Source organism: Macaca nemestrina, chromosome 6 (genome assembly GCF_043159975.1).
Source record: "Macaca nemestrina isolate mMacNem1 chromosome 6, mMacNem.hap1, whole genome shotgun sequence".
In the NCBI taxonomy this organism is placed as follows: domain Eukaryota; kingdom Metazoa; phylum Chordata; class Mammalia; order Primates; family Cercopithecidae; genus Macaca; species Macaca nemestrina.
In genome coordinates this window covers 164,239,091-164,264,832 of record NC_092130.1, presented here as the reverse complement: position 1 = coordinate 164,264,832, position 25,742 = coordinate 164,239,091, and the positions used below count along the sequence as shown (strand labels likewise).

Here is a 25,742-nt window from a genome sequence, read left to right as displayed (position 1 = left end):
ACCTTAATTACACCCCTTATCGAAACAAACTGCTTAAGGCTTTATAAGTGTCTTCTTTCTACTTCTTTCAGAGGTTGTCTTCTGAACCAGCAAATACCATTTTTAAATTTAAACAAAAGACATCTCCTCTCCATTGTGTTTCATCAGTGGTGTACAGGACCTCTGGCTCCTACCAGCTTGCCGGAGGTGACTGTGTGCTGTGTGCATCTAACTCCACCTCCAGTGGTGACACTCTGGAGCCTGAAATTAACCATAGTGGGGATATTTACACCACGAAAATCAGCAAATTCTATGAAGCAGGGTTTTGGTTTTTGTTTTTTGTTGTTTTCCCCAGAGATCAGTTGGTAAGCATTTATCAGCACATCATGGCCAGACCTCCATGGGCTTAGAAAGTACAGCTCCCATCACCAGGAAACATTCATCACCTTCGTCATTGCAGAATGCTCTAAGTTGTGAGACTAATAAAATGGGAACTCAATGAAAGCATGACCAAGACAAATGCTGCTAAGCCACAGCCAGTCCAGCTGGAATATGAGTGAGGTAGAGAGAGGCTTGAGACAAGGCTGGAGGGGCACACAGAGGCAGAAAACACAGGGCTTGCCGGATGCAGTGGATCACGCCTGTAATTCCAACACCTTGGGAGGCCGAAGTGGGGAGATCACAAGGTCAGGAGTTCGAGACTAGCCTGGCCAACATGGTGAAACCTCGTCTCTACTAAAAATATAAAAATTAGCCGGGTATGGTGACGGGCGCCTGTAATCCAGCTACGTGGGAGGCTGAGGTAGGAGAATCACTTGAACCTGGCAGGCAGAGGTTGCAGTGAGCTGAGATCACTGCACTCTTGAGTGACAGAGTTGGACTCCATCTGGGGGAAAAAAAAAACATAGGGCTCTAAAGGTATAAATATTTATGTTGCGGTGGTATGGAAAGTTATATTAATAGTTTTGCATAGGAAATAAATATATTTGGGTTTATGTTTTCTAAAGATCTCCCTAGGTATCTGGTCTGTGGAGAATAGGATAGACACATGGTGGGAGGACAAGGGTGGAAGACCAAAGAAGACACTATTTTGGATCAGGACAAGGGAACCCCAGCATGTCTTCTGACCTCTGCCTTGCACCTGCCCCATGCCCATCTCCACACCCCACCTACGCTTGTGCTCCCAGCGCTCTCCACCAGGAATCCCTTCCTCTCCCATCCCAAGTCCTGCCATATTGCAAGACCAGCTCAAGGTCCACACCCCTCCACCTTGCATCCTCCCCCGTCATCCCAGTCACATCAATCTACTTGCCTTAGCACCTGGAATACTACTTCGTGATAATCACAAGACTTGCTGTGCTACCTTGTGTGGTCATTTCACATTTTATGTGCATTTGTCTGATCTCCATAACTTGCTTAAAGTTTATTATGGAGATCGGTGGTGTGATCTATGGCTAAATTGAGCCCCCAGAACATTCCAAGCAGGCACAATGCTAGATATCTTGGGGCATGTGGAGGGAAGATAGAATCTGTCCCAGAGAAGCTTTCTTTCATCTGCAGATTTATCAAATACAAAGTCAGGTGATGCTGAGCCAGTTTGCACTGATGAGGAAATGCAGGGAGGGAGGAGATTCATGTAAAACAGTGGGTAAGAAACACTTAAAGCGCCGGGCGCGGTGGCTCAAGCCTGTAATCCCAGCACTTTGGGAGGCCGAGGCGGGCAGATCACGAGGTCAGGAGATCGAGACCATCCTGGCTAACACGGTGAAACCCCGTCTCTACTAAAAAATACAAAAACTAGCCGGGCGAGGTGGCAGGCACCTGTAGTCCCAGCTACTGGGGAGGCTGAGGCAGGAGAATGGCGTAAACCCGGGAGGCGGAGCTTGCAGTGAGCCGAGATCACACCACTGCACTCCAGCCTGGGCGACAGAGCGAGACTCCGTCTCAAAAAAAAAAAAAAAAAAAAGAAACACTTAAAGCAACTGTCTCAAAACTGGGGACTGTATTCCTTGCATCACACATGGAATCAAAATTCTAACTGTAGCTTTGCTTCTAAAGGAAATATTATACTTCTATAATTACCATAATTACCTGCAACAGAGGTCAGCACATTCTTTCTATGAAGAACCAGAGAGTAAATAATTGTTAGCTTTGTGGTGGGCCTCTGTTGCAACTACTCATCTCTGCCGTTGTGGTACAAATGCACACATAGACAAACTATCCACAAATTCAGAGATCTGTTTCAATAAAACTTTATTCACAAAAACAGGTGGCAGGGTAGATTTGGTCTCTCTACTGTAGTTCACTGACCCCTGACCTAAAAGATTACATACTTTGAAAATAGCAATGCCAAACCTTGAATCCAGGTCCAATATTTTTCCAGCAATCATGATGCTTCTCTGATCAACCCAACAAAACAGTTATAAATGTACTGGCTAAATTTGGCTTTATGCACTTGTCGTGTCCCCTATTACAGTATAAGCTTTTGGTGAGTAGGGATTTTCAAATTATTTAAAGCACTTATTTTTATACCCAGTACACACAAATACAGAACTTTACTATAGCAGATTTTTGACCCAATTTAGTGTGCTACCTGAATAAAAAGCTTAGTAACTAAAAAATTGCCCTCTTAGATTTCTGAACTTTTTTTTTTTTCTTTTTTTGGAGACAGGGTCTCGCTCTGTCACCCACACTGGAATGCAGTGGTACCATCATGGCTCACTGCAGCCTTGACCTCCTGAGCTCAAATGATTTTCTCATCTCAGCCTCCCCAGTAGCTGGGACTACAGATGCGCACTACCACACCTGGCTAATGTTTAATTTTTTGTAGAGACAGGGTCTTGTCATGTTGCCCAGGGTGGTCTTGAAATCCTGAGCTCAAGTGATTCTCTTGCCTTGGCCTTCCAACATGCTGGGATTACAGGCGTGAGCCAGCATGCCTGGCTGAAACTATTTTTACAGAGAACTTAGGTGGTGCTATGGTTTGGCTGTGTCCCCACCCAAATCTCATCTTGAATTGTAGCTCCCATAATCCCCACCTGTCATGGGAGGGACCTGATGGGAGGTAATTGAATCATGGGGGCAGGTTTTCCCATGCTGTTCTCGTTGACAGTGAATAAGTCTCAGAAGATCTAATGGTTTTATAAAGGGGAGTTCCCCTGCACACGCTCTCTCGCCTGCTGCCATGTAAGATGTGCCTTTGCTCCTCTTTCACCATCCACCATGATTGTGAGGCCTCCCCAGACATGTGAGACTGTGAATCCATTCAACTTCTTTTTCCTTATAAATTACCCAGTCTCAGGCATGTCCTTATAGCAGTGTGAGAATGGATTAATATAGATGGCCTTATCCTGTTTTTCCACAAATCTGAGGTACTATATAATCAAAAAGAATAAGGCAATTCTATAGGTATTAATGTAGGATGAGAGCTAAAATACTATGCTGAGACAAAAGCAAGTTACAACAATTTGTTTCTATATATTAAAAACAGGGATGGGTATATATATGTGTAAGTATATGATTGGACAGTTTAAATTATTTTTGAGAGAATATTCAATAAAACAGTAAAAATAGCTGTTTCTGGGAAAAGAAAATAGGTAATTAGAGGGCTACAGCTGGAAAAAAAGTAACATTTTCTAGTATTTGAGATTTTTGTTTTACAAGTCACCTACATATATTAGCTTTCAAAAGAATTAAAAAATACTAGATTGTTGGCATCTGAGATGATAAAATATGCTGATGCCTTCCTCAGTAATAAACAGAGACATTCAAAACTGCAGTCAGCCCTCAGTGTCCACGTGGTCTGAATCCAACCAGATTGAAAATATTTAAAAAAATTTTTTTTGGCAGGGCACAGTGGCTACACCTGTCATCCAAGCACTTTGGGAGGCTGAGGTGGGAGGACTGCTTGAACCCAGGAGGTTGAGGCTGCAATGAGCTGTGACTGTGCCTCTGCACTCTAGCCTGGTGCCAGAGTGAGACCCTGCTCAAACAAATTAAAACAATTTTTAAACCACACACACGCACACACAGTATGCCAACGATTTATGCAGCATTTACGTTGTGTTAGGCATCAGCAACCTGGAGATGACTTAACGTGGAAGGAAAGATGTGTGCAGGTTCTATGCAAATACTACACCACTGTGTATCAGGGACTTGAGCATCTGTGAATTTTGTATCCTGGGGGAGGTCCAGAACCAATGTTCCTTGGATACCAAGGGACGACTGCACTTCATTGACCTTGTTCAAAGCTACTAACATCACACACACCAAGAAGTGCACGTAAAAGCAGTAAAATTGGAATAGGTTCCGTGGCTGCGGGAAACTCAGTGGTACTTTGTTAGCTGTGATGCTGCTCTACAGTGATAGGAGATGTCACCACTGGGGAAACTGAGTGAAGGGCACGCAGGCCTCCCTGTATGTTCTGTTACAACTTTCTCTGAGTCTGTAATTATTTCTAAATAAGAGGCTAAAAACAAAACCACAACTATGCCACGCAAAGGCTCACGCGTAAATCTACGTTCTAACTATGGTGCTGCTCTAACCCCCTAACTGAGTCATGCCTTTCCTTGCCTATTTCCCCATCTGTAATTGAGGGCGGGGGACAGCCTTCCAGAGTAAATTAAGTCACAGAGGGAATCCTGAGAGGTGTGCAGTAGAAAGACTTCTGTCAAATTCTCTCTGGGCCTAAAATAAAAACAAAGAACACATATCCTAGTCTTTGCCAGCCTTCCTTCGGTCCCTGGGTGGGGGGGGCACAGGATCCAGGCAGCACCTGGCTTTCAGGTTCCATCCCAATCCCTGCAGAATGGGAAGAAGCTATTTGTGAGCATGAGCAGAGGTGGGAGTCAGTGGTCTGCAAGGGAAGTGGCGCTTGCTCATGCCAGACGCCTGGTCTGGTGGTTTGGGTACATAGGCAACCAAACCACCTACCTGTGTGTTCTACTCCACAGGGAGAAGTGCAGGCAGGTTCTAGGATCTGGGGTTTCAAGATCAGGCACCCTTTGGGGCTGACACAGGAGACTGTCTGACATAAACACATTTCAAGTCCTCAGCTGTGTGTGACTTCATTTATCAGTCCCTTCTTTTGCCTCTTGGCTTTCTTGAAGTCACACTCAGTGTCTACAAGAGCAGTGGAGACAGCTGCAGTTCTGTGTGTGGACCTGGTGAGCAAGTCCATGAAACAAACACCAAGCCCAGACACTGAAACCCCAGCATTAACACCAAAAAGCCAGCCGGGCGCGGTAGCTCACACCTGTAATCCCCAGCACTGTGGGAGGCTGAGGCAGATGGATCACTTGAGGTCAGGAGTTCGAGACCAGCCTGGCCAACATGGTGAAACCCCATTTCTACTAAAAATACAAAAGTCAGGCATGGTGGTGCTCACCTGTAGTCCCAGCTCCTTGGGAGGCTGAGACCGGAGGATCGCTAGAACCCAGGAGGCAGAGGCTGCAGTGAGCCGAGATCACACCACTGTACTCCAGCCTGGGCAACAGAGACTCTGTCTCTAAAGACAAAAAAACCCACCACAAAGCCAAAACAAAAATAAGCCTCCCCTCCATGGCATTTCGAGCCTCCTCTGATAAAGGAAACACACAGCGTGTTAGCTAGTATCTTTTATTGTCAGACCTGTGAGCCAACAGTTTTGCAGGGTTGTGCACAACGGGACAAGGCAAATTTCTTGTGTGGGTAGACCTAGCTGGCCCAAGTCTTTAAAACTTTTCCATATAAAAATAGAAGTCCAAGACCAGATTATTTTTCTTCTGGTCATAAATGCTGATTTATTTACAGGTGCCTTGGTCAGACCACCATTATAAACTTGGGATAAAATACGTGTGTATTTTACTAAAGCCTCAGCATTTAATGTCAGGGTCCTTTAAAGGTTCACTCAAATGTTAAGACATTTCTGGAATGCAGCGTCTCTACCCCATAGTCAACATGGTTGTACCTGTAATCGATCCAGAGGGATACAATTTAACCTTCCAAGTAGCACTTTAACTTAAATCTTTTAGACATGAAAGACTCCGAAATGACTTCATTCTTGTTCTAAAACCAGCACTGGAGCCAGCTGTTGAAGAGTAGTTTATAAATACAGTTATCTTGTAGGCTGCATATCTGTTTATAATACAGCAGACACAGATGCAGACTTTGCTACATGTAAAACAAAATGGAGTCAACACGTGTTTTTCAAAATACAGCAAAGACAGGAAAATCCAGGATTCCGGTTTGTTAATAAAACCACCTTATAAAGTAACAATTGAGACTATAGCTCTGCACTATTAAAAATATACAGACAGACTGTGTACACCATTGCACATCCTTTTTCCCTTTGCTTTTTAATGCTCATGAAACCATGATTAAAGTGTTGAGTTTATGAACACATGCATGAACAGGCAAGCACGTACACTTAAAAGATGAAACAAAGAAAAACGTTGATCATGTCATTCCATGAGAAAGGCTGCCCGCAGCACTCCAGCTCAAACATACAGTCCCCTCGGGCTCTCTATCCCCTCCCTACTCCCTCACCTTCCCTCAGATTCGGGGAAATCAGGTTGGGAGGTTAGCGCATCATTGACAGAGAATGCCCCCCTTCCACGCTCTGTAAGTCTCCCCGAGAAGGGGGGGAAGGCAGTTCCCTTCAGTAGCACAGTTAGGGTCGATTAGTGTTGGTTCCACAAGTTAAGGCACTTCCGGCTGCTTTGGTGGCAGCATGGTTCCTCCCCTCCTTTTTTAAGGCATGTGTCCTCTAAGAGTAGTAAAGCTTTGGAAACTGTGCAGACTGTTAAAGTTGACAGCTTAATACAGGATCATTGAAGTCGGCAGGCAAAAGGATCCTCAGAGACACCTCCCTCCAACCAGAAGCTTCCAGAAAGCCTGGGCAACTCTGTGTTTTGGCTGGGCATGGCACACTGGAGCCAGCCGAGGCCAGTGGGTGGTGCGTTCAGGTAGCAAAGACAGGTGGGCTCCGTCCCGCCTTCACCTGGAGCTGCCCTGGCTGCTGGCGGAGCGTGTCGTGCTGTAGCGCTTCTTCACGATCATGCTGATGTAGGCTTTCATGAGCTTGGCCACATCCACCACCTGCCCAGCAGGGAAGCAGAACCAACACATGGTCATGAGTCTCCCCCAAGCAAAGGGCCCTGCCTAATAACCAGACATTCCCTGGGCACCCTCCCATAGCTTTCCGTGCTAATCCACAGCTCCCATTTTGCAGGAAGCCAGAAATTTAGCTGCTTTCACCTTCCTCATCAGGGAGAGGTGGAATCTCGGCTTTTCCAAATACAATGTGCACCACCTGGTGGTTCTTTCACACAAACGTGCCAACTTGGCTTGATGTAAACTGTCAGATTTTGCACATTAAAATACAGAGCTACCCAAGGAAGCCGAAGTTACTCAGTGTCAACAGTGCTAGGATTACTATCCCCGCTTAAAATAAATGTGAAATGACAGAGTCCATAATTACAGCCTTTAAAGACAGGATCATCTAATTCTAGTCAACTCCTTAGGATGCAGCTGAAAAAACAAGATAACTGAGGCCCTAGGGGCTGGGAGAGCAGCCAGCTCCCCAGACCCCCAGGCCCGCTTCTGCTCCGTACCAGCCACCACCTCCAGCTGGGATCTCCATTAGCTCCCTCCCATGGTGTCCCCGTCATTGCCACTCCTTCTCACAGCTGGCCTGGACCCCGTGCAGGCATCATAACTGGCTTCCATTTCCCTGCTTGCTCTCTTCCCTTCCAGTCCCACCCCAGAGATCACTGTCTGTAAATTCACTGTTATGCCATGTACAATCAAAGATCCCATAGTGGTTCCTTGTTGTCTACTGGATCTCACCAAATCCTGCAGTCTGGCACCTGGGACCCTTGAGTCAAGGGCTCCCCACCCTCTTCCCTCTCACTGCATGTCTCCCCATCAGCCTAAGGAACCTACAATGCCACATCCTCCAAGCACCTGGAACGCCCTCCTCACCGCCTCTCCATTCCGAACCAGGCAGCAGGTGACTCCTCCACTCACCACGTTGGATTGCTAGCTGTTCCCTTTGTGGAAGCCTCAATAAGCTGCTTGTGTTATACTGTTTAAACTTTGAAGCTGGCAGCATATATATTTAGAGGCCTTTTAGTGTGTGTGGTTTCACAATCTAGAATGAGCTGCACCTAGGATGGTCATGTTCCCGGCTTCCTCCTGGTCTCAAGAGGCCACCAGAACCGAGTCTCACAGCTCTGACACTGCCATAATTGTTAACTAATTTTCATAAGGTTTTGTTGCAAAGAATATGCTTTTTCATGGACATCTATGTCACTTCCCTTTCTCTCCCTTTCCTCCAAGAGTAAGACTCCGTGACACAATGGAACCAAATTCCTCTGTTGCAAAAGTATACAGAAGAAATACGGGGTTCTCAGATTTTAGCCTGTAGGGAACCAGCAGCTGGAAAGGGACCACCACACTGTATTTTCGTGTTTTAAAGAAAAATATTCAAAGAAAATGACCTGGTCAAAGGCATGAGGAAATGGGGTCTTGTTTTTCTGTCTTGTCAAGACCATGAATAAAAAGATGAACTTGCTTTGCCTGTTACCTCACTGGTTTCAAAGAGCAGCTCCCTCTCATCGACCACGATCTTGTACGTATTCGCCAGGGGTGCCCCAAAAGAGAGGATGTGTTCATACTGGAAGACTTCCAGTGGTCTTCCCTCCCCACGCTTGTAGACGGAGACGGCGTCCGCACTGACACCCAACCAGAGTTCCTGAGGGAAGCCACCTTCCTTGCACTGGTGGGCAAGAGAGTCAACAGAAGAGTTAAGTCATGAAATGGTTGGCAACAGCATCTAAACCGTAAGACAGGCTTTGAGTGAAGTCCTCTGCACAGAAGATTAAATATATTCGATGTGCGTGCATGCATGGAGGGGCATGAAATACGAGAAACGGCACCTCTCTGGCTATCTTGATTGATTTCTAACTAGTTAATCTCATGCATTTGGGAAAAGCTCACTAACTGGCAGGGTCTAACATCTTGCTTTGACTCTACTTCTTAGCATTATTCTACTAGCTGTTTAGTGACATGGAAGTGGCCTGGTAATGCACATGCTGGCCGGGGGACTGAAGGAAGCTCCCCTCCCCAAGACAAGTCGACTCTTAACATCTCCAGTTCTGCCTCCAGTCCTCTTTGCGGATGGTTAGTCTTCAAATACAAAATCTAGGATCACAGAGGGAAATTCTCCACATCACGCATGCTGAGCAGTTCTGGCTCCTCTTGACAAGGAGCAGCAATGGCCTTCCATGTGCAGAGTGGGAACAGGGTCTTGACTGGTTTTGGTTTAACTGTACACACAGATTGGTGGAAGACAATAAGAGCCCATACGTAGGGGCTAACAACACAGGGTTGATCCAAACCTGGACAAGCAGGAGGGCTATAAATTGGGGACACTGAAAAGAGTCCCTAGTTTGTATCCCTAATAACCAGACATTCTCTGCATTCTCCATGCAAAAGCCAGTAGCTTTCTATGCTAATCCACAGCTCACATTTTGCAGGAAGCCAAGAGTTTAACTGCTATTATTACCTATTCCTTGTCAGGGAGAAGTGGAATCATGGCTTTGTACAAAACACCTGATTTTTTTATACTTAATAACAAACTTCATTGAACCAACCAACCAAACCAAAAACATCACCCAATGAAAAGCCATTAATGGATCCTAGAATATACAATCAATATTTAGATTTTTACAGACCCTCAATTTAAAGTCATCGGATAACATGCAGAATTACTGCGATCATCAAAAAAAAAAAAAAAGCTAATTTAGACCAGGAGCTGGTAAACGTATCGGTTAAGGGCCACATAGGAAAGATTTTTAGACTTTGTGGATCACGTTGTCTCTGTCACAACTACTCAACTCTGCACAAAAACAGCCAGAGAATGTATCTAAAGGAATGACCTTGGCTGAGTTCCAATAAAACATCAGAAAAAAGGCAGGCAAGATCTGACCCACAGACCAGTTTGCCAAACTCTCATCTATACCATTAGTAAGACTGCTTTTCAGTAAGTGGTCTACTTAAAAAATCAGTACTGGGTTGATGCTAATGGCTAAATTCCATTATGAAACACATTCTTTCAAACACAGGGTTGTAAAGAAAAAACAAGTAAAATGTAAGTATATCCACAGTTTCTAATTTGTATATATAGCTACAAATTTTTTTAAATGTAGATTTTTATCAGTGTTTAAAAAATTAGATCTATAGCTTCCCTAAGGAAGGGTAGTAAAAGAATAGATGGCGTCTTAATTTTGCATTCATTCCTAATATTATAGATGCATTTACTACAAAGGAGAGGAGAAACTGTGAGGAGAAGGGAGGTGTTAATGGTACAATTTAGGGGGCTTGAATAAAAAAGGTTGAGAGAGCAAAGTGCTCCATCTTGTCTCCTCTCCATATGAACTTGGCCATGATCCATGTTCTCAGATGCCAGCACCCCGCCCACCCCGACACACGGCAGCCACTTCTCACCTCCACGTCAAACAGCGTCGAGCCATAGCCAGGCCACTCCTTGATCAAGGCCATGTACTTGGCCATGGCCTGTTCCTGGTTCATTCCCTGAAATTTCTTCCACTTGTCAATGATACTGGCTCGAGCAGAGGAGACCTCTTCCTTAATCCACATGTCCAGCATCTGCTCCTCCTCGACCTTCTGGCGGACCACGGACCCTGTCCGGAAGCTCCGCCTCAGGGTCCCCTCCAGGAAGCTCGTCCGCCTCTTCTCCAGCCGCTCACAAGGGGTGAAGGTTTTGGTTGACTGGCTGATGCGGGCCTTGAGTCTCTGCAGGGAATAAACCTCTTCGAGAGGTGGGATGGCAGCGTGCAGAGTATAATCCCCCTGCAGATACTGGAGTCGCAGGGCGGCAAGAACCTGGAGGTTTTCTTCTGGGGCTGGATGGTGGCCATGGATAACCGCCTCGTGTGCCTGAAAGGAGACAGTCAACAGCTTTCTGGTCAACGCACTGCTGTGCCATGGTATGCCCACAACGCTTCCTCCCTCATTTCATCAGGGTTTCTCTCATACTCACCTTCCCTGACTGCCCTGGGTTAAAACTGCACCCTCACCCCTGCTCATTGCTTTAAATTTAATTTTATCCCTAGCACAGATACCATCTAACACGTCATATATTTTATTCCTTATGGTCTCTCTCCTGTCAACTACAACGGTTCCTGGAATGGTGGTTCAAATGCAATGTGTAGCAGGTTTCATTCTACAAACGAATGAAAGAGCAGCTGGGCCTTGTCTTTGCCGGGAAATCTACAGGTGTGCCTCATTTCTAAGGTACCAGTTAACTTACAAGGCTAAGTATTAACTGGTTTCACCCTTGCTTGCCCACAAAGAAATCTGTTTCTAACTATTCCTTTTACCTGTTCAAACATAAACGCAAATTCCACACTGTCTTTCGGCACGTTGTCTGTGTCCAGGAAGCAGTAAAGTTTGAAGTAGAATTTCCATGGCAGGTCCCCCACCTCGGATGTGGCAGCCAGCCTACAGACAGGAGTCAAGAGAGGCTCAGAAAACGAACGAGAGGGGCCTTCGGTGACCTGCAGGGAGCCGACTTTACATGGTGTATTCTAAGGACACAGACATTCTGTCCAGGCCCAGATAACAGTGGATAGAGATGGGGACAGAGAAATAAACAGAGTGAAAAACGTACTTTCACCCTGATTTTGCTTTAAGAAAACAAGCAGACAGCCTCTGGTTAAACCAGCTAACAAGTGTTTTCTGAGAGCCGCATTCGAATTAGTACCAGCTAAGCATTATGCTGAGTTCACGGGAAGAAAAGAAACAAAAGCCTGTTTATTACCTTTACCAAGCCCCAGATACATTATGAGAACATTTATAAGAACTGATGTGAATATTCTTGTATGAGGGCTGTGTTTATACTAAGCAGGAATACCTTCCGTGCTACTTAGACAATATGAAGTCACAGATCAAATATCGTAGGTCTATTATAGGCTGGGTGCGGTGGCTCACCCCTGTAATCCCAGAACTTTGGGAGGCCCAGGTGGGCAGATCACCTGAGGTCAGGAGTTTGGGACTAGCCTGGCCAACATGGCCAAACCCCGTCTGTACTAAAACTACAAAAATTAGCTGGGCGTGGTGGTACATGCCCGTAATCCCAGCTACTCGGGAGGCTGAGGCAGGAGAACTGCTTGAACCCAGGAGGCAGAGGTTGCAGTGAGCCAAGGTTGTGTCACTGCACTTCAGCCTGGGTGACAGAGCAAGACTCCGTCTCAAAAAAAAAACCCAAAAATCGTAGGTCCATTTTATGTTGTAGATATAAAACATAGTTTCAAGAGTTTATGAGTTGACTTCAGTCAGTCAGCCCAATTTCAAAGCTAATGGCAACTGGAAACCTAAAAAATCAAGAAATACCCAGACAGGTCCAACATGGAACTGAGAAAAGGAATGGGGTAAAAAACCACTGACAAGTTACATCATGTAAGACCATGGCTTTATCTAGGAATCGAGAAAAATAGCTAGCAGATATGCAAAGTTAAACAGGCATCAACCCAGGTAAAATAAAACTAACTCCAATACACCGTGAAGCCAAAAACGGAATGGAAGTTCAAACCCTCAACCCTGCTCTGTAATTTCTCGTATTTGCTCTTCTGACACAGTAGGGGAAAGGAACTTACTTTTCAAACTTTGCTAAGACATCGGCCACAACGGTTCGACTTTCAATGGCTTTGTCGACGTGGCCGTTGTATTCAAACAAAGCAAACATGTTCCTGCTGTCCTCCATGGCGAGGCCTCGGATCAGCTTCTCCACCACCTGGAAGACACACCAGGGGGCCTTCAGTTCCACAGGCTGCGGCCCCAACACGTGTTCCCAGATGTGCCATCACCAGATCCCAGAGGGCGCTGCCGGCACCAGGGCGTCTCCAAGCAGCTTCCTCAAAATGTTACCCGTGTGGTCATCGCAGAATTTCAAAAGTACTATTTCCCCTTGTTCTCTGGAAATCAGATTTATCTCTTTCTTGCCAAAAAGAACCCAGGGTATTTTGCCCATTGGTAGAGGCAGATGCTGGGCTGATGCAAACCTATACTAACCGGAAAAGTGGCTGAAAAGCTGCAGTCCTGTCTTTTATGTGATACATGTATGAACGCGAAGGAACAACAGACTCCAGATGATGGTTTTTTTTTTTTTTTTTTTTGCACAGGAAGCCTTGGGGGTGGGGTTGAGGGTGGTTATTGGATTACCCTTTTGGCCAATTAGTTTTATAATAGTAAGTTCAAATTTAAATAAGAAAACGTGTTCATCTGATATCTAGCTAGTCATGTGGCACACAGAAACACTTTGTTGCAGAAGCACCACAATAAACCCTCATCAAAGTGGCTGGACCTGAGCCAGGTCTGCAGCTCTGCTAGACCCTCAGCTGCTTCTCAGATTAGCAAGATTATGTCTCACGTACTTTGAGTTTATCTCTGTGATTCCACTCATCTTATTTTTCTCTCTATATTCATGTGGTTGCTTGTGGGTTACATGCATTTCCTTAGTACTGAGCAGCTGTACTAAGCAAATTGCAGCTGTGCAGGACAGCCGCTCTAACGCCGCACGATGTTCCTGACCCGGGCGTATCTGCAGCAAAGCATCTAACAGAACAAGCAGCCGCCGCCTCTCCTCACCTCCCCAGCGGTGGTGTGGGAGTTGATGGTGATCTTGCAGGAGCCTCCACCATGGCAATAGACCGTGGATGTCATTTCCTGCCTGTGGATCAGAGCTTCTATTTCATCTCGGGAAGGCACAAACTCTCGGCATTTGGTTTTCTTAAGAGATTCGTAAGTGAAGACAGCGTATTTTTCCATCTCGGTTCCTGGAAACTGTTCCCGTATCCTAGGAGACAAACACTAACTGTTCATTTTTAGGCTGCTGGGAACTGGGCTGTGTCAAGGGTCTGTAGACCAAAGCGGTGAATGGTCCCCCACTGGTGAATGGAGCAAGCACCAGTGACTTCTTGGCAAGGGCCCGCTTCATTCTGTGCAGTTTAATTTAAATACAAAAAACCCCTAAAGAGCGAATATCTCAGTGGGAGCAACTGCTGCCAACTCACCTCTGCAGTATTGTTAATACTTGAAAGGGTCATGCCTCATACTATCATATGAAAATTCTTGGCCAGGTGCCGTGGCTCACACCTGTAATCCCAGCACTTTGGGAGGCAGAGGCGGGTGGATCACCTGAGGTCAGCAGTTGGAGACCAGCCCAGCCAACATAGTGAAACCCTGTCTCTACTAAAAATACAAAAAAACTAGCCAGGCATTGTGGCGGGTGCCTGTAATCTCACATACTTGGGAGGCTGAGGCAGAAGAATCGTTTGAACCCAGGAGGTGGAGGTTGCAGTGACCGAGATCATGCCATTGCACTCTAGCCCGGGCAACAAGAGCAAAACTGTCTCAAAAAACAAAAAACAAATTTCTTTTTCTATAGCTAATCAAAATCTCAATCAGATTGTTTCTACCTCTTTGATCTGGAACAAATATCCAAGTTGTTTTTTTTTTTTTAATATAGAGTAGTGGTAATTAATGGATTGATCCAATCTCCTATACATTAGGACATTACACCCAAGGTGACTTGGTCCCTGAAATAACCTTGTGTGGCTTAAAAAGAAAAAGGATGGCAGCATTCTATTAGCTTGCTCAGGCAACCCACGAGTCTGACCCAGAGGTCCCTGTCCTACTAGAGGTGCCTTCTGCTCAAGAGCCTCTTTATCTGAGCGAGGACCCAGCGCCCCACCTGCGTGAGCAGCTCTGCCCAGCTCATCTCCCGTGCCCACATGCTTTATTTTACCTTTTCAGATGGAACTTGAGATACTTGAGAATCCCTCGACTCGGCAGGAAGGTGCAGCTCAGGCATGTCAGGATCTGCCAGCTATACAGGTTGCCCACACTGCCGGGGTGGGGCACTTTGTTGGTCTGTTTGATGAGCTGGCAGTACAGCTCGTCCCGCAAAGGCCGCAGGTCATGCCCTGTCTGTAGGATGCCCTGGATTATTGGAATCGGGTCAGACATGGACTCCAGTTGCTGCAGGGAATTGAATATCTTGATGGCCTCATCCTGAAGGGTGGTATAGCCTTTGTCTTTAAGCACTACGACAAGCAAAGCAAACACAGAAGTCACCCGAGGGGTTCAGAATAGGGTGTGGGCACAATGGGAGCAGTAGTGAAGACAAAGGAATAAATGAGAAGGACGGATGCAATGCCCACCACACTCCCTATACATCTCAGTCAGCTGGACACAGATCTAAAAGCACAGAGGTGGGTCAGGTGACACTGTTTTGTTATCTAATTGAACTTCTTACCACATAAAATGCTTACTTAAAAGGTAATCTGTTGCTGAACAAAATCCTTTTTTGGAATGCAAGATTACTTAGGCTCTGGCTGTCTGGCTACTTGGCCAGGTGCAACGGCTCACACCTGTAATCTCAGCACTTTGGGAGGCTGAGGCAGGTGGGTCACTTCAGGCCAAGAGTTCAAGACCAGCCTGGGCAATATGGTGAAACCCTCTCTCTATTAAAAATACAAAAATTAGCTGGATGTGGTGACGGGTGCCTGTAATCCCAGCTACTTGGGAGGCTGAGGCAGGAGAATGACTTAATCCTGGGAAGCAGAGGTTGCAATGAACGGAGATTGCACCACCGCACCCCAGCCTGGGTGACATAGTAAGACTGTCTCAAAAAAAAAAAAAAAAAAAAAAAAAAGCTACTCTCAGTTCATGAGGAGAGCTGGCATTTCTGACTCCTTTAAATCTCTTCTTTTACTACAGCAATCAATCTTAGCATTACTACTACCACACTCTAGAAGTCTTGCTTTAGTAATGAATCTAAGTATATTTCATCTTTTCCTTCCAAGTCATGATGAATAAGAGAGTCTTTGAGCTAAAAACAAATGCTACTGTGTTAAGCTAAAGAGCTAGCAGGGCAAGTGGAATCATGGTCTCTGAGGAGTCGGGGTGGAACTCTGGACTTACAGTTGAGATTTATGTCCCCATACGGAAGGGGCAGGAGTGGAGAGTGCAAGGGGTGATGGGTGTATCGAAGGATCGGGTTCCGCTTGTAAATCTGTTCCACCACATCCGAGTTCAGGCAGTTCTCCTAAAAATAAAGCAAGCAAGCTTATTGTAAGAAACCTGGACCTAAAGGAACAAAATCAACTGTATTTTCCTACATATAAATATTTTTCAAGAGTCTCAAACATCCATAAACCTAGTGGGGCAAAGATGGTAGAAATCCAGTGTTAGGTGATTTCATGCACGAAGATACACATGATCTGTGTTTGAAGACAAGTCACAAAAATACATTCTTACAGCTCATTTCTTTTGTTTTTGAGATGGAGTCTGGCTCTGTCACCTGGGCTGGAGTGCAGTGGCCCGGTCTGGGCTCACTGCAAGCTCCACCTCCCGGGTTCATGCCATTCTCCTGCCTCAGCCTCCCCAGTAGCTGGGACTACAGGCGCCCGCCGCCACGCCCGGCTAATTTTTTGTCTTTTTTAGTAGAGACAGAGTTTCACCGTGTTAGCCAGGATGGTTGCGATCTCCTGACCTTGTGATCCGCCCGCCTCGGCCTCCCAAAGTGCTGGGATTACAAGTGAGCCACTGCACCCGGCCTACAGCTCATTTCTTAGTTTCTCGCACATGCACTTCCCCATGTGATTTTAAATTTTCTCCCCTGGAGATTACATACACTTAAAAAATTTCATCTCGGCAGGGCGCGGTGGCTCACACCCGTAATCCCAGCACTTTGGGAGACTGATGCAGGTGGATCATGAGGTCAGGAGTTTGAGACCAGCCTGACCAACATGGTGAAACCTTGTCTCCACTAAAAATACGAAAATTAGCTGGGCGTGGTGGCGGGCACCTGTAATCCCAGCTACTCAGGAGGCGGAGGCAGGATAATTGCTTGAACCCGGGAGGCGGAGCTTGCAGTGAGCCAAGATTGCGCCACGGCACTCCAGCCTGGCTGACAGAGCGAGACTCCATCTCAAAAAAAAAAAAAAAAAAACAATTAAATCTAGGCTGGGCACAGTGGCTCATGCCTGTGCATTTTGAGAGCCTAAAGCAGGAGGATAAGTTGGGCCCAGGAGTTCGAGACCAGCCTGGGCAACATAATGAGGCCCTGTCTCTATAAAAAACAGAAAAGCAAAATAAAAAAATTGATCTTCTTTCATTGCTTTAGCCATCAGTAGCTAAATCATGTTATTTTTATCTATAGTTCATAAGCACATTTTGCTAGTTCTTGAATTGCTGTTTTCTATTCTCTCTATACCTGAAAACTACACACATTAATATATTCCTGGGGAGACTGTCCTTCCACATGCCTGCCCGCCCTTCCACCCTTGAAACGTAAGAAAGTCTCTCACGGAATTTCATCATCATGTACTTGTGCTCCTAAAATGTTCATCTGGGATATGAAAAAAACAAAGTTACTTTTAGAACCTTAAACAGAAAAGTTGGAGGAGAGGTAATGAATCATTCTATCGTGGTAATTTCATTTCCACTATAAAACTTTTTCAGTAATACTCAATTGAAGGGCACAAAAAATTTTTTTAATTACTTAAATCATTTCTATGGACTGATTTAGGGTAACCTGACTCATTTCTTAAGAAGCATAGCTTTGTATTTGAAAAATTGTATTTATTCTTTTAATGTCTAAATTCAAATTGATTCAAACAATTTCATGGACAAACAAAAAACAACTGGCTTGCCAGAATGTGGTTCCGAACACCCAGAGAACATAACACTTTGGAATCAGGAGGCCAATTTGATTTGGATGGAAAATTATCCACCACTGATGGATTAGATCCTCTCCCACCTCCACAAAAGCTGAGTTCCCTCTTGGATCTGGTTAGCTAATTTCCTTTGCTGTCCCTCAGTAAAATACCTGCCTCACCATCATTCTAGCACCTTCTCTGTCACAGCCCCACCTCTGTCCTTTGTCCTGGTAATCTGCCAGCAGTCTCCCTCGACTTGGTTCTGCACCTGGGACTGACCAGCTACGTGGGCAATGCAACCAGAACATTCCCCGTCAGCGTTCCATTTCCGGAAAGTGAGGGTGAGAATCCCCGCTCAGGGCTGCCATGCAACCATTCTTCCTTCACCTCACATACATTTACTGAGCCACTACACTTACTTATAAACAGGAATTTATAATGTAACACGCTCAGTGTTCGTATAGAGACTCAGGAGCTTCTGGGAGTTTGCACGTGTCCGAGAGGGATGCCAGGTGTTCTTCTAGACCACCCAGGGCTCCTTGGGAACTCACTCGTGTGGTCTGGAAACTGTACAGTGACAGTGGAACTAGCGGGTTACTCCTAGAAGGTCCCCAACTGAGGCTGAGGTGAAACCTGACACAAGGCACGTGGTCCCCCACGCAGGTCACCACATCCCCATGGGCAAGGAGTCCCACAGTGCAAGCTGCAGACCTTGTCCTTCTGGCCACAGAGCCCAGCAGGTGGGATCAGGTGACTCAACTAGGGAAGTGTTAGGAAACATCTAACACTGCCCTAGAGACAAAACACTTTTGGTCTAAAATTTCTCATTTAGATTCCTGAAAGCAGGGTACTCAAACATAAATTTAACCAAGCGCTAGTTTTTTGTTTTGTTTTTTTGAGACGGAGTCTCCCTCTGTCGCCCAGGCTGGGGTAGAGTGGAATGATCTCTGCTCACTGCAACCTCTGTCTCCAAGGTTCAAGCAAGTCTCCTGGCTCAGCCTCCTGTGTAGCTGGGATTACAGGAATGTGTCGCTAACACCTGGCTAATTTTTGTATTTTTAGTAGAGACACGGTTTCACCATGTTAGCCAGGTTGGTCTCGAACTCTTGACCTCAAGTGATCTACCTGCCTCAGCCTTCCAAAGTGCTGGAATTACAGGCGTGAGCCACCGTGCCGGCCAACCAAGCACTAGGTTTTGATTACAGAATGAAAACTGAGCTTCACTAATGCTGAGGTCTTAGTGCTCTAAGGGTAGAAGCTCTGAGCTATAATCACCCACCTTGATGGGCTTGTCTTACCTTGATGTCTTGAATCAGCTGCTGGGTGGGGGTGTCGATCGGGGCCTTGGTGTCAGTCACGTTTTGAATGGCACTGGACCACCGGGTGGCCTCATTGAGCAGCTTGGTGTAGAGCCGGTAACAGTGCTTGCGCCCGTACACGGTGACGTTCCAGTAGCCTGCAATGGCAGGGGTGCCCCGCACACGCATGTCAATGCCAACCTCGGGGACCGGGGCAATGCCTGTGTCCTCTCTGATCTCAGTCCCTTTAATTATTCAATTCAATAGACACTGGCTGAATTCCTACATGTGTCCTGCCCTGCACTAGGTATCTAGTGATGAAGAAAAAACAGTGTCTTTTGCACTGTGACATTTACAGCTGAGACGGGGAGATGAATATTAGAACAATAAACCCATCATGAAATAGATGAAGATAAATGATAACTGGCTCTGGAAGGGAAACGGGTAAGTTAATGTCTCTTTCTGGGCTCTGGATCAGGAGTGAAAACTCTCCGATTTCTGACTTTCCTTCTTACTTCCTATTTCTTCCTTTCCTTTCCTTCGCCTCTCCCTTCAGAAGACAGCACTTGTGCCTGGCAGTGTGTGACTTCAGAGGCAAACTGTCCGAACCATCACCCAAACCTGACGCGAATGGAACAACTATGTTAAACACAAGATCACAACCAGCAACATCAAAATAAACCATCTTCTGGAAACACTTTTATAATACTACAAAAATGAAAAGAAATCCTCTAATTTACATGTGTGCTTTCTATGCTACTAGGCTAAGTTCATGGACAGTCAGGGTTTATCTGTTACAGGTTGTATAGGACGCTCATCATACAATGATAGAAAACAGCCTGGCCCACATGGCAAAACCTCCACCACAAAGTATAAAATTAGCCCGGTGCGATGGTGCATGCCTGGAGTCCTAGCTACTCCTCGGGAGGCTGAGGTGGGAGGATTGCTTCAGCCTTGGAAGGCTGTAGTGAACCATGATTGCACCATTGCACTACAGCCTGGGCAACAGTGTGAGACCCTATCTCAAAAATAAGAACAAAAATTAAAAATAAAAGGATGAAAACAGAGTATATGAAAACAAAGCTTCCTGTACGATGCCCTGCATCTGTTGACATTTTCTTGTCCTTGCCAGAGTCTTGCTACCACTCCATGAATCAAGACCTCTCGTACGGCTTAAACACTAAGTGGTCACATAGCTAACCCCAGACAGGCTTAGAAGATAAACCAAGAAGACGCCTTCTTTGGGGGGAAATAAAGTACCCACTAGGAAGGAATCTTATTCCTTGCCTGGAGCAAGCCCAGACTTTAAGATCTGATGCTCAGGGTTCGGGCAGCCAGCCTGGTTACCTGTCTCTTTGAATATCTTCTCATCTGGGGGGACGACAGAGCAGAGGCTGTTGAGGACCAGGGTCCCCAGTTTCAGCGCATTCTTCTCTGAGCTCTTGTAGTAATCCAGGGAATTGTGGGTGAGTACAAACCACCGTTTCTTCAGTTTCAGTGAAGACATCTTTGGACTGTTCTTCACCTCTTTGTGCAACCATCCTGGAAAAAAAGACGAAAGTGTAAATTAAAATCTATGAGGAGAAACCCCAAAGACCATACCATCATCCACATAATGCCAGCACACGGATGGGGTTTCTAGCTACTTGTCAGAAAAAGACCACGGTCACCCCAACTCGATGTAAACGAACTACGTGAAAGAAAAGCCCAAAATCACAACTAGCAACAAAAAACACAATCCTCTAGAAACAATTTATCATGTCACAAATTAAAAATCACTTAAAAAATCTCCAACAGTTAAAATGGGAAAAGCAGCTCAAAATGAAAATGCTGCAGCTATCTAGATGCAAATGGAAAGGGGAGCCTGTTAAACAGACCAAGGAAGCAGGGCAGGCAGTCACCTCTCACGATGAATTCCTGGCCCTCCACTCTGGTGTCCCCTTTGGACCTCTGCAGCAGGGTTATCCAGTGGTGCATCTCCTCCGGCGTGTCGGCGTTGCAGTGCAGCACCCGGTTGGCCGTGATGATGACAAACGAGTTGGGTCTGAGCGACAAGGTGAGAAGGAAACAAAGCCCCTTAGGTCTACCGTCAGCATCACCTCTGTGTGAACCAAGACTCAGGGCCTTCTTCCTGCCTTCTGGGTCACGGGACATGCACTGCTAGGCTTATTCATGTTTTTATTAAGGCAAACCTTGCTCATTTCTGCGCAATTTCTTTTACGCATCATTAACCTTTAAACTTGGAACGACACATTCATTCTGAAGGTCCTGGAAGGGAAAACATTTCTTCATGCAAAACTTTCCAGATGAAACTCAGTTCCGGGAAGGCTAAATAAGGTGACCACGAGGGAAAATTTTTTTTTGATGCCTCTCCAAAGTCAATGTTTTCCTGCCTTGGGTAATATCTCTCTGGGTTGGTAATGAAATGTCAGACACCAGCAATAAAAGAGGATCAGTAAATAGGTGTAGGTGGAACATCTTAAATGCTTGATTACGCTTTGTACAAAAAGCCACCTGGGTTTGTGTTTTCAAAGGGATCTGACAAGGGTGCATTTCCTAGTCATGGATAACGTGATCATGGAAATTTACTTTCTCCCTTGCCTCTTTTTGTCTGGAAATGCCCTGAACCTCTCTCATAGGCCCTTGCTGATATAAATACTAACTCCTCTATCTAACGGCTTACGCTAGCAAATGTGAACTCTTTCTTGCAAGTCTTCAAATGTTCACTGTAGTTAAGTGACACAAAAGTTTAAGAAAAAGAATAACTGAACTGCAGGACACAGGGAAAACTATGCAAACAGGCTGAACTTGAGGTGCCCCTTAAAAATAAAAATAAAAAACCCAACCCTTTTTTTTTTTTTCTATAGTTGGAGAAAAGTGGCCAGCTGAGGACGACAGAAAAGCCTGAACGAGGATGCAAAATTCTAAGGATGGATCATCACAGGCCCAGCCTGGAGGAGTGAAGGGCTTGGGAGAGCGAAGACGTGGAGAAGGTGAGGTAGAAACTCACATACCAGAATAAGCAGCATCAGGGCTTTGATTACTGATATGACACATACATGTTAAAGATTGAGCCAGGTATAAGGGGTGCAGGCTGACTACTAAAAACAAAGGATCCATGGTTCAGAAGGGCCTTTGTCAATGGGAGGGTGACAGAGACCCCACGGCTCTAATTCTGCCAAGTAGGCCCTATATTTTGTTGTCAATTTTAACACACACGTATTTCATTTTCCGGCTGTCTTACTGAGGGCAGAAGACAATTTTGATTCTTTCCTGGTCTGTCCTAGAGAAACTTTTCTTAAATTCTGCTGCAGAATTTGTTTTTATTTTGTTGTGTCCTGATTTTATTGTGTCCATTGATTAAATTTTACACTTCTTCTCCCAAGAAACTTTATTTCAAGTTTTTCTGATGAGGAAATAAAACGTGATTTCCAAAGTAGGGTTTTGTAACTTTGTGTATGTGTCTGGGATAGAGGGAAGACAAAGAATACAACTTAGATTTCGGCCCAGCGCAGTGGCTCACGCCTGTAATCCCAGCACTTTGGGAGACTGAGGCATGCGGATTGCCTGAGCTAAGGAGTTCGAGACCAGCCTGGGCAACATGGTGAAACAGAACTAGAACTTACAAGATAATACAGAAAAACAGACAATAAAGTTCACTGGGCAGAAAGACGCCTCAGATCATCTCCAAAGATGATTTGCCTTCAAAAATCGAACCCAAAAAGGGTGCCAAGGAAAATAAATGTTTGTGGTTTATTAATACTCTACATATACATTATCATCAAAATTCTTTCCAAGTTCATTGTTAAGTTCAGAAAGGAGAATGACTCCCTTCCCCTTTGCTGGAATATCATTTTCCTAAACAGGTATTTTCTTCCTGTATAAATCCCAAGTTTGTCCCTGTATACACATGAAAAATATTTATTCCTCATGCTTTTTTAAATTGTCTAAATTAGGTTCCCAGGGTTTTCCCCAGGACTTCAAAGATACGCAGAGAAGGAGACTTCCAGATGATGTAAAATTGGGTACCAAGAAGGCAGACTTCGGATTGTTGGGGTTGACAAGGTGGGAACACACAGCCTCGTGTGATTTCACAGCCCTGCAAAGAGGGATGTAACCTAGCAGCACAGCCACCTGTGGACACACACAGGTGATGAGCTGTTTTTATTAAGAGCCACATCTGAGCTTACCTATCAGGGCTGTCAGAGGCACACACGGAATCAATCAGCCCCACATCCAAGGTGCCCTGGAAAAGAACAAAAAGTAAAGAGAATGAGAGAACCACTAAAGTAGGGTGCACACTATAGTAACACCTCTAGCCCACTCCCAATCAGACAGAAAAGGCTCTTTTCTTTTTAACTTCAAAATAATAGTCATCTATGAGATGACTCCTCTGTTGTGTGAGTACAAATAGCCTCCACACAGGGCAGAATCTATAGCCCATTTATTTTTTAAAATTACGAGTTAATCATTCCCTCTTGTCCTTTCAATAATTTATTTCTATGTTTTTAAAAAATTAGTATTTTACTAAACTTTCTAACAAGTACCTCTACATTAATTTAATTTACTTTGTTTGTTTCTGAAACAGAGTTTCACTCTGTTGCCCAGGCTGGAGCGCGATGGTGTGCTCTTGGCTCACCACAACCTCTGCCTCCCAGGTTCAAGTGATTCTCGTGCCTCAGCCTCCCAAGTAGCTAGGACTACAAGTGTGGGCCACCACACCTGGATAATTTTGTGTTTTAGTAGAGATGGGGTCTCGCCATGTTGGCCAGGCTGGTCTCAAACTCCTGGCGCCCTCAAGTGATCCACCTGCCTTGGCCTCCCAAAGTACTGGGATTACAGGTCTGAGCTCCCTCCCCCAGCCCCCCATTCTTAAAACAAGCTCAGTGAACAGTGTTTATAACCTTCTTTCAATAGTACACATTTCCTGATTTTATTGTGTCCTTCGATTAAATTTTACACTTCTCCCAAGAAACTTTATTTCAAGTTTTTCTGATGAGGAAATAAAACGTGATTTCCAAAGTAGGGTTTTGTAACTTTGTGTATGTGTCTGGGATAGAGGGAAGACAAAGAATACAATTTAGATTTCGGCCCAGCGCAGTGGCTCACGCCTGTAATCCCTGCACTTTGGGAGACTGAGGCATGCGGATTGCCTGAGCTAAGGAGTTCAAGACCAGCTTGGGCAACATGGTGAAACCCCGTCTCTACTAAAATACAAAAAATTAGCCGGGTGTGGCGGCACACGCCTGTAGTCCCAGCTACTCACACGCCTGTAGTCCCAGCTTGAACCTAGAGGTAGAGGGTGCAGTGAGCTGAGATCTCGCCACTGCACTCCAGCCTGGGCGACAGAGTAAGACTCCATCTCAAAAAAAAAAAGAATACAATCTAGATTTAGATTTCACCATCCTCTGAAGAGTAAGTGTAATGTGTGTTTCCGTGACTTCATAAAAAGTAGGATTATTTCTTTTGTTCTTTTGGGTTTGAGGCGGAAGAATTAGAAGGTATTACTACTTATAACCTTCTACAATTTATTTGGTTTTGTTTGTTTTTTTAGGAGAGAGGGTCAGGCTGCTGGAGCTCAGTGGTGCAATCGTAGCCTCAAATTCTCAGGCTCAAGCAATCCTCCTGCCTCAGCCTGCCAAGCAGCTGGGACTACAGGCACATAACACCACGCCTGGATAATTGTTAATTTTTTTCATAGAGGCAGTGTCTTGCTATGTTTCTCAGGTTGGTCTTGAACTCCTGGCCACCCCAAAGTGCTGGGACTACAGGCACGAGCCACAGTGTCCAACTTAATTTACTGTATTTATTATTGTATTATTATATTATATTGTACTATTTATTGTATTTATTATTGTATTGATTTTAAACTCAAATGGTGTCCTGTTTTTCTCCTTAATTATTCTACATTTACCTTTTAAAAAAAAGACTGTCTGGAAATTCCCAATCTTTCCCTTTTTTACCATCCTGACGCCCTCCCCATCCCTGCCCCCAGACGCCCCACCCCCATCCTAGGTAGTGCTCCCATACCACAGCATTCTGTGGGTTTGCCTGCTCATCATGCATCTCCTGGATCTCCTGGTCTGTGGACGCATGGACCTGACTCAGCACGCTGAACCACTGGCTGTGGGGAAGAGAGAACAACTGTGAAGGAGAGGCCAACCTCGTATTGGTAAAGCAATAGTGCTCTCTACTGCATGTAATCTGTGAAAATAACATCTCTAAGCACCTTTGCTTTTAATTTGATTACTTCTTAGGGATAAATGTCGGTTTCATTACCAAAGAATAAAGTAAGAAGAAGCAGATAAAGTACCTGTAAATGCCTTTAAGTGCTCTATTATGTTCTAACTTTAGATCAATGGACGGCCTTTTCTCCAGGTCCCTTAGACCTTTATAGACATTTGACAATGATGAATGAGTTCCTTGAGAAATTAACAGCAAATAATAAAATCCTCAGTTCTACCCAAAATACTTATATCAAAGATCCTTACTTAAGATATTATTTATAAACTAGGGAACATTCAGGTGCTTTTTCTGTTTAAAAAATAAATTTCGGCTGGGCGCGGTAGCTCATGCCTGTAATCCCAGCACTTTGGGAGGCCAAGGTGGGCAGATCATGAGGTTAGGAGATCAAGACCATCCTGGCTAACATGGTAAAACCCCGTCTCTACTAAAAATACAACCAAACTAGCCGGGCTTGGTGGCGGGCGCCTGTAGTCCCAGCTACTTGGGAGGCTGA

The 25,742-nt window shown here is 45.2% G+C and overlaps 1 protein-coding gene and 1 long non-coding RNA gene across 7 annotated transcripts in view; one reads left to right on the top strand and one right to left on the bottom strand.

Moving 5' to 3' along the window:
- Positions 1 to 25,742, top strand: part of LOC105492307 (uncharacterized) — a 75,737-nt gene that overhangs the window by 37,236 nt on the left and 12,759 nt on the right. For 2 of the 5 annotated variants that reach the window (XR_011625122.1, XR_011625123.1), the window contains 3 exons: positions 19,311 to 21,059; positions 21,871 to 21,996; positions 24,999 to 25,175. This is a non-coding gene — a long non-coding RNA (uncharacterized lncRNA). Of the gene's footprint in view, positions 1 to 8,298; positions 10,971 to 11,195; positions 11,278 to 19,310; positions 21,060 to 21,870; positions 21,997 to 22,959; positions 23,069 to 24,557; positions 24,731 to 24,998; positions 25,176 to 25,742 lie in introns of all 5 variants that reach the window. The other 3 variants (XR_011625125.1, XR_011625124.1, XR_011625126.1) reach the window with 3 other exon arrangements.
- LOC105492331 (myosin X) overlaps positions 5,580 to 25,742 on the bottom strand; it is a 276,819-nt gene continuing 256,656 nt past the window's right edge. For both annotated transcript variants that reach the window (XM_071099081.1, XM_071099082.1), the window contains exons 29-41: positions 25,034 to 25,127; positions 23,194 to 23,249; positions 20,905 to 21,047; positions 20,351 to 20,545; positions 19,004 to 19,161; positions 15,967 to 16,090; positions 14,789 to 15,086; positions 13,630 to 13,837; positions 12,639 to 12,775; positions 11,364 to 11,484; positions 10,468 to 10,920; positions 8,546 to 8,737; positions 5,580 to 7,056 (exon numbers count right to left, since the gene is read on the bottom strand). In XM_071099081.1, the coding sequence (XP_070955182.1) occupies positions 6,955 to 7,056; positions 8,546 to 8,737; positions 10,468 to 10,920; positions 11,364 to 11,484; positions 12,639 to 12,775; positions 13,630 to 13,837; positions 14,789 to 15,086; positions 15,967 to 16,090; positions 19,004 to 19,161; positions 20,351 to 20,545; positions 20,905 to 21,047; positions 23,194 to 23,249; positions 25,034 to 25,127 (2,281 nt within the window). In that variant the 3' untranslated portion in view covers positions 5,580 to 6,954. The remainder of the gene's footprint in view (positions 7,057 to 8,545; positions 8,738 to 10,467; positions 10,921 to 11,363; positions 11,485 to 12,638; positions 12,776 to 13,629; positions 13,838 to 14,788; positions 15,087 to 15,966; positions 16,091 to 19,003; positions 19,162 to 20,350; positions 20,546 to 20,904; positions 21,048 to 23,193; positions 23,250 to 25,033; positions 25,128 to 25,742) is intronic.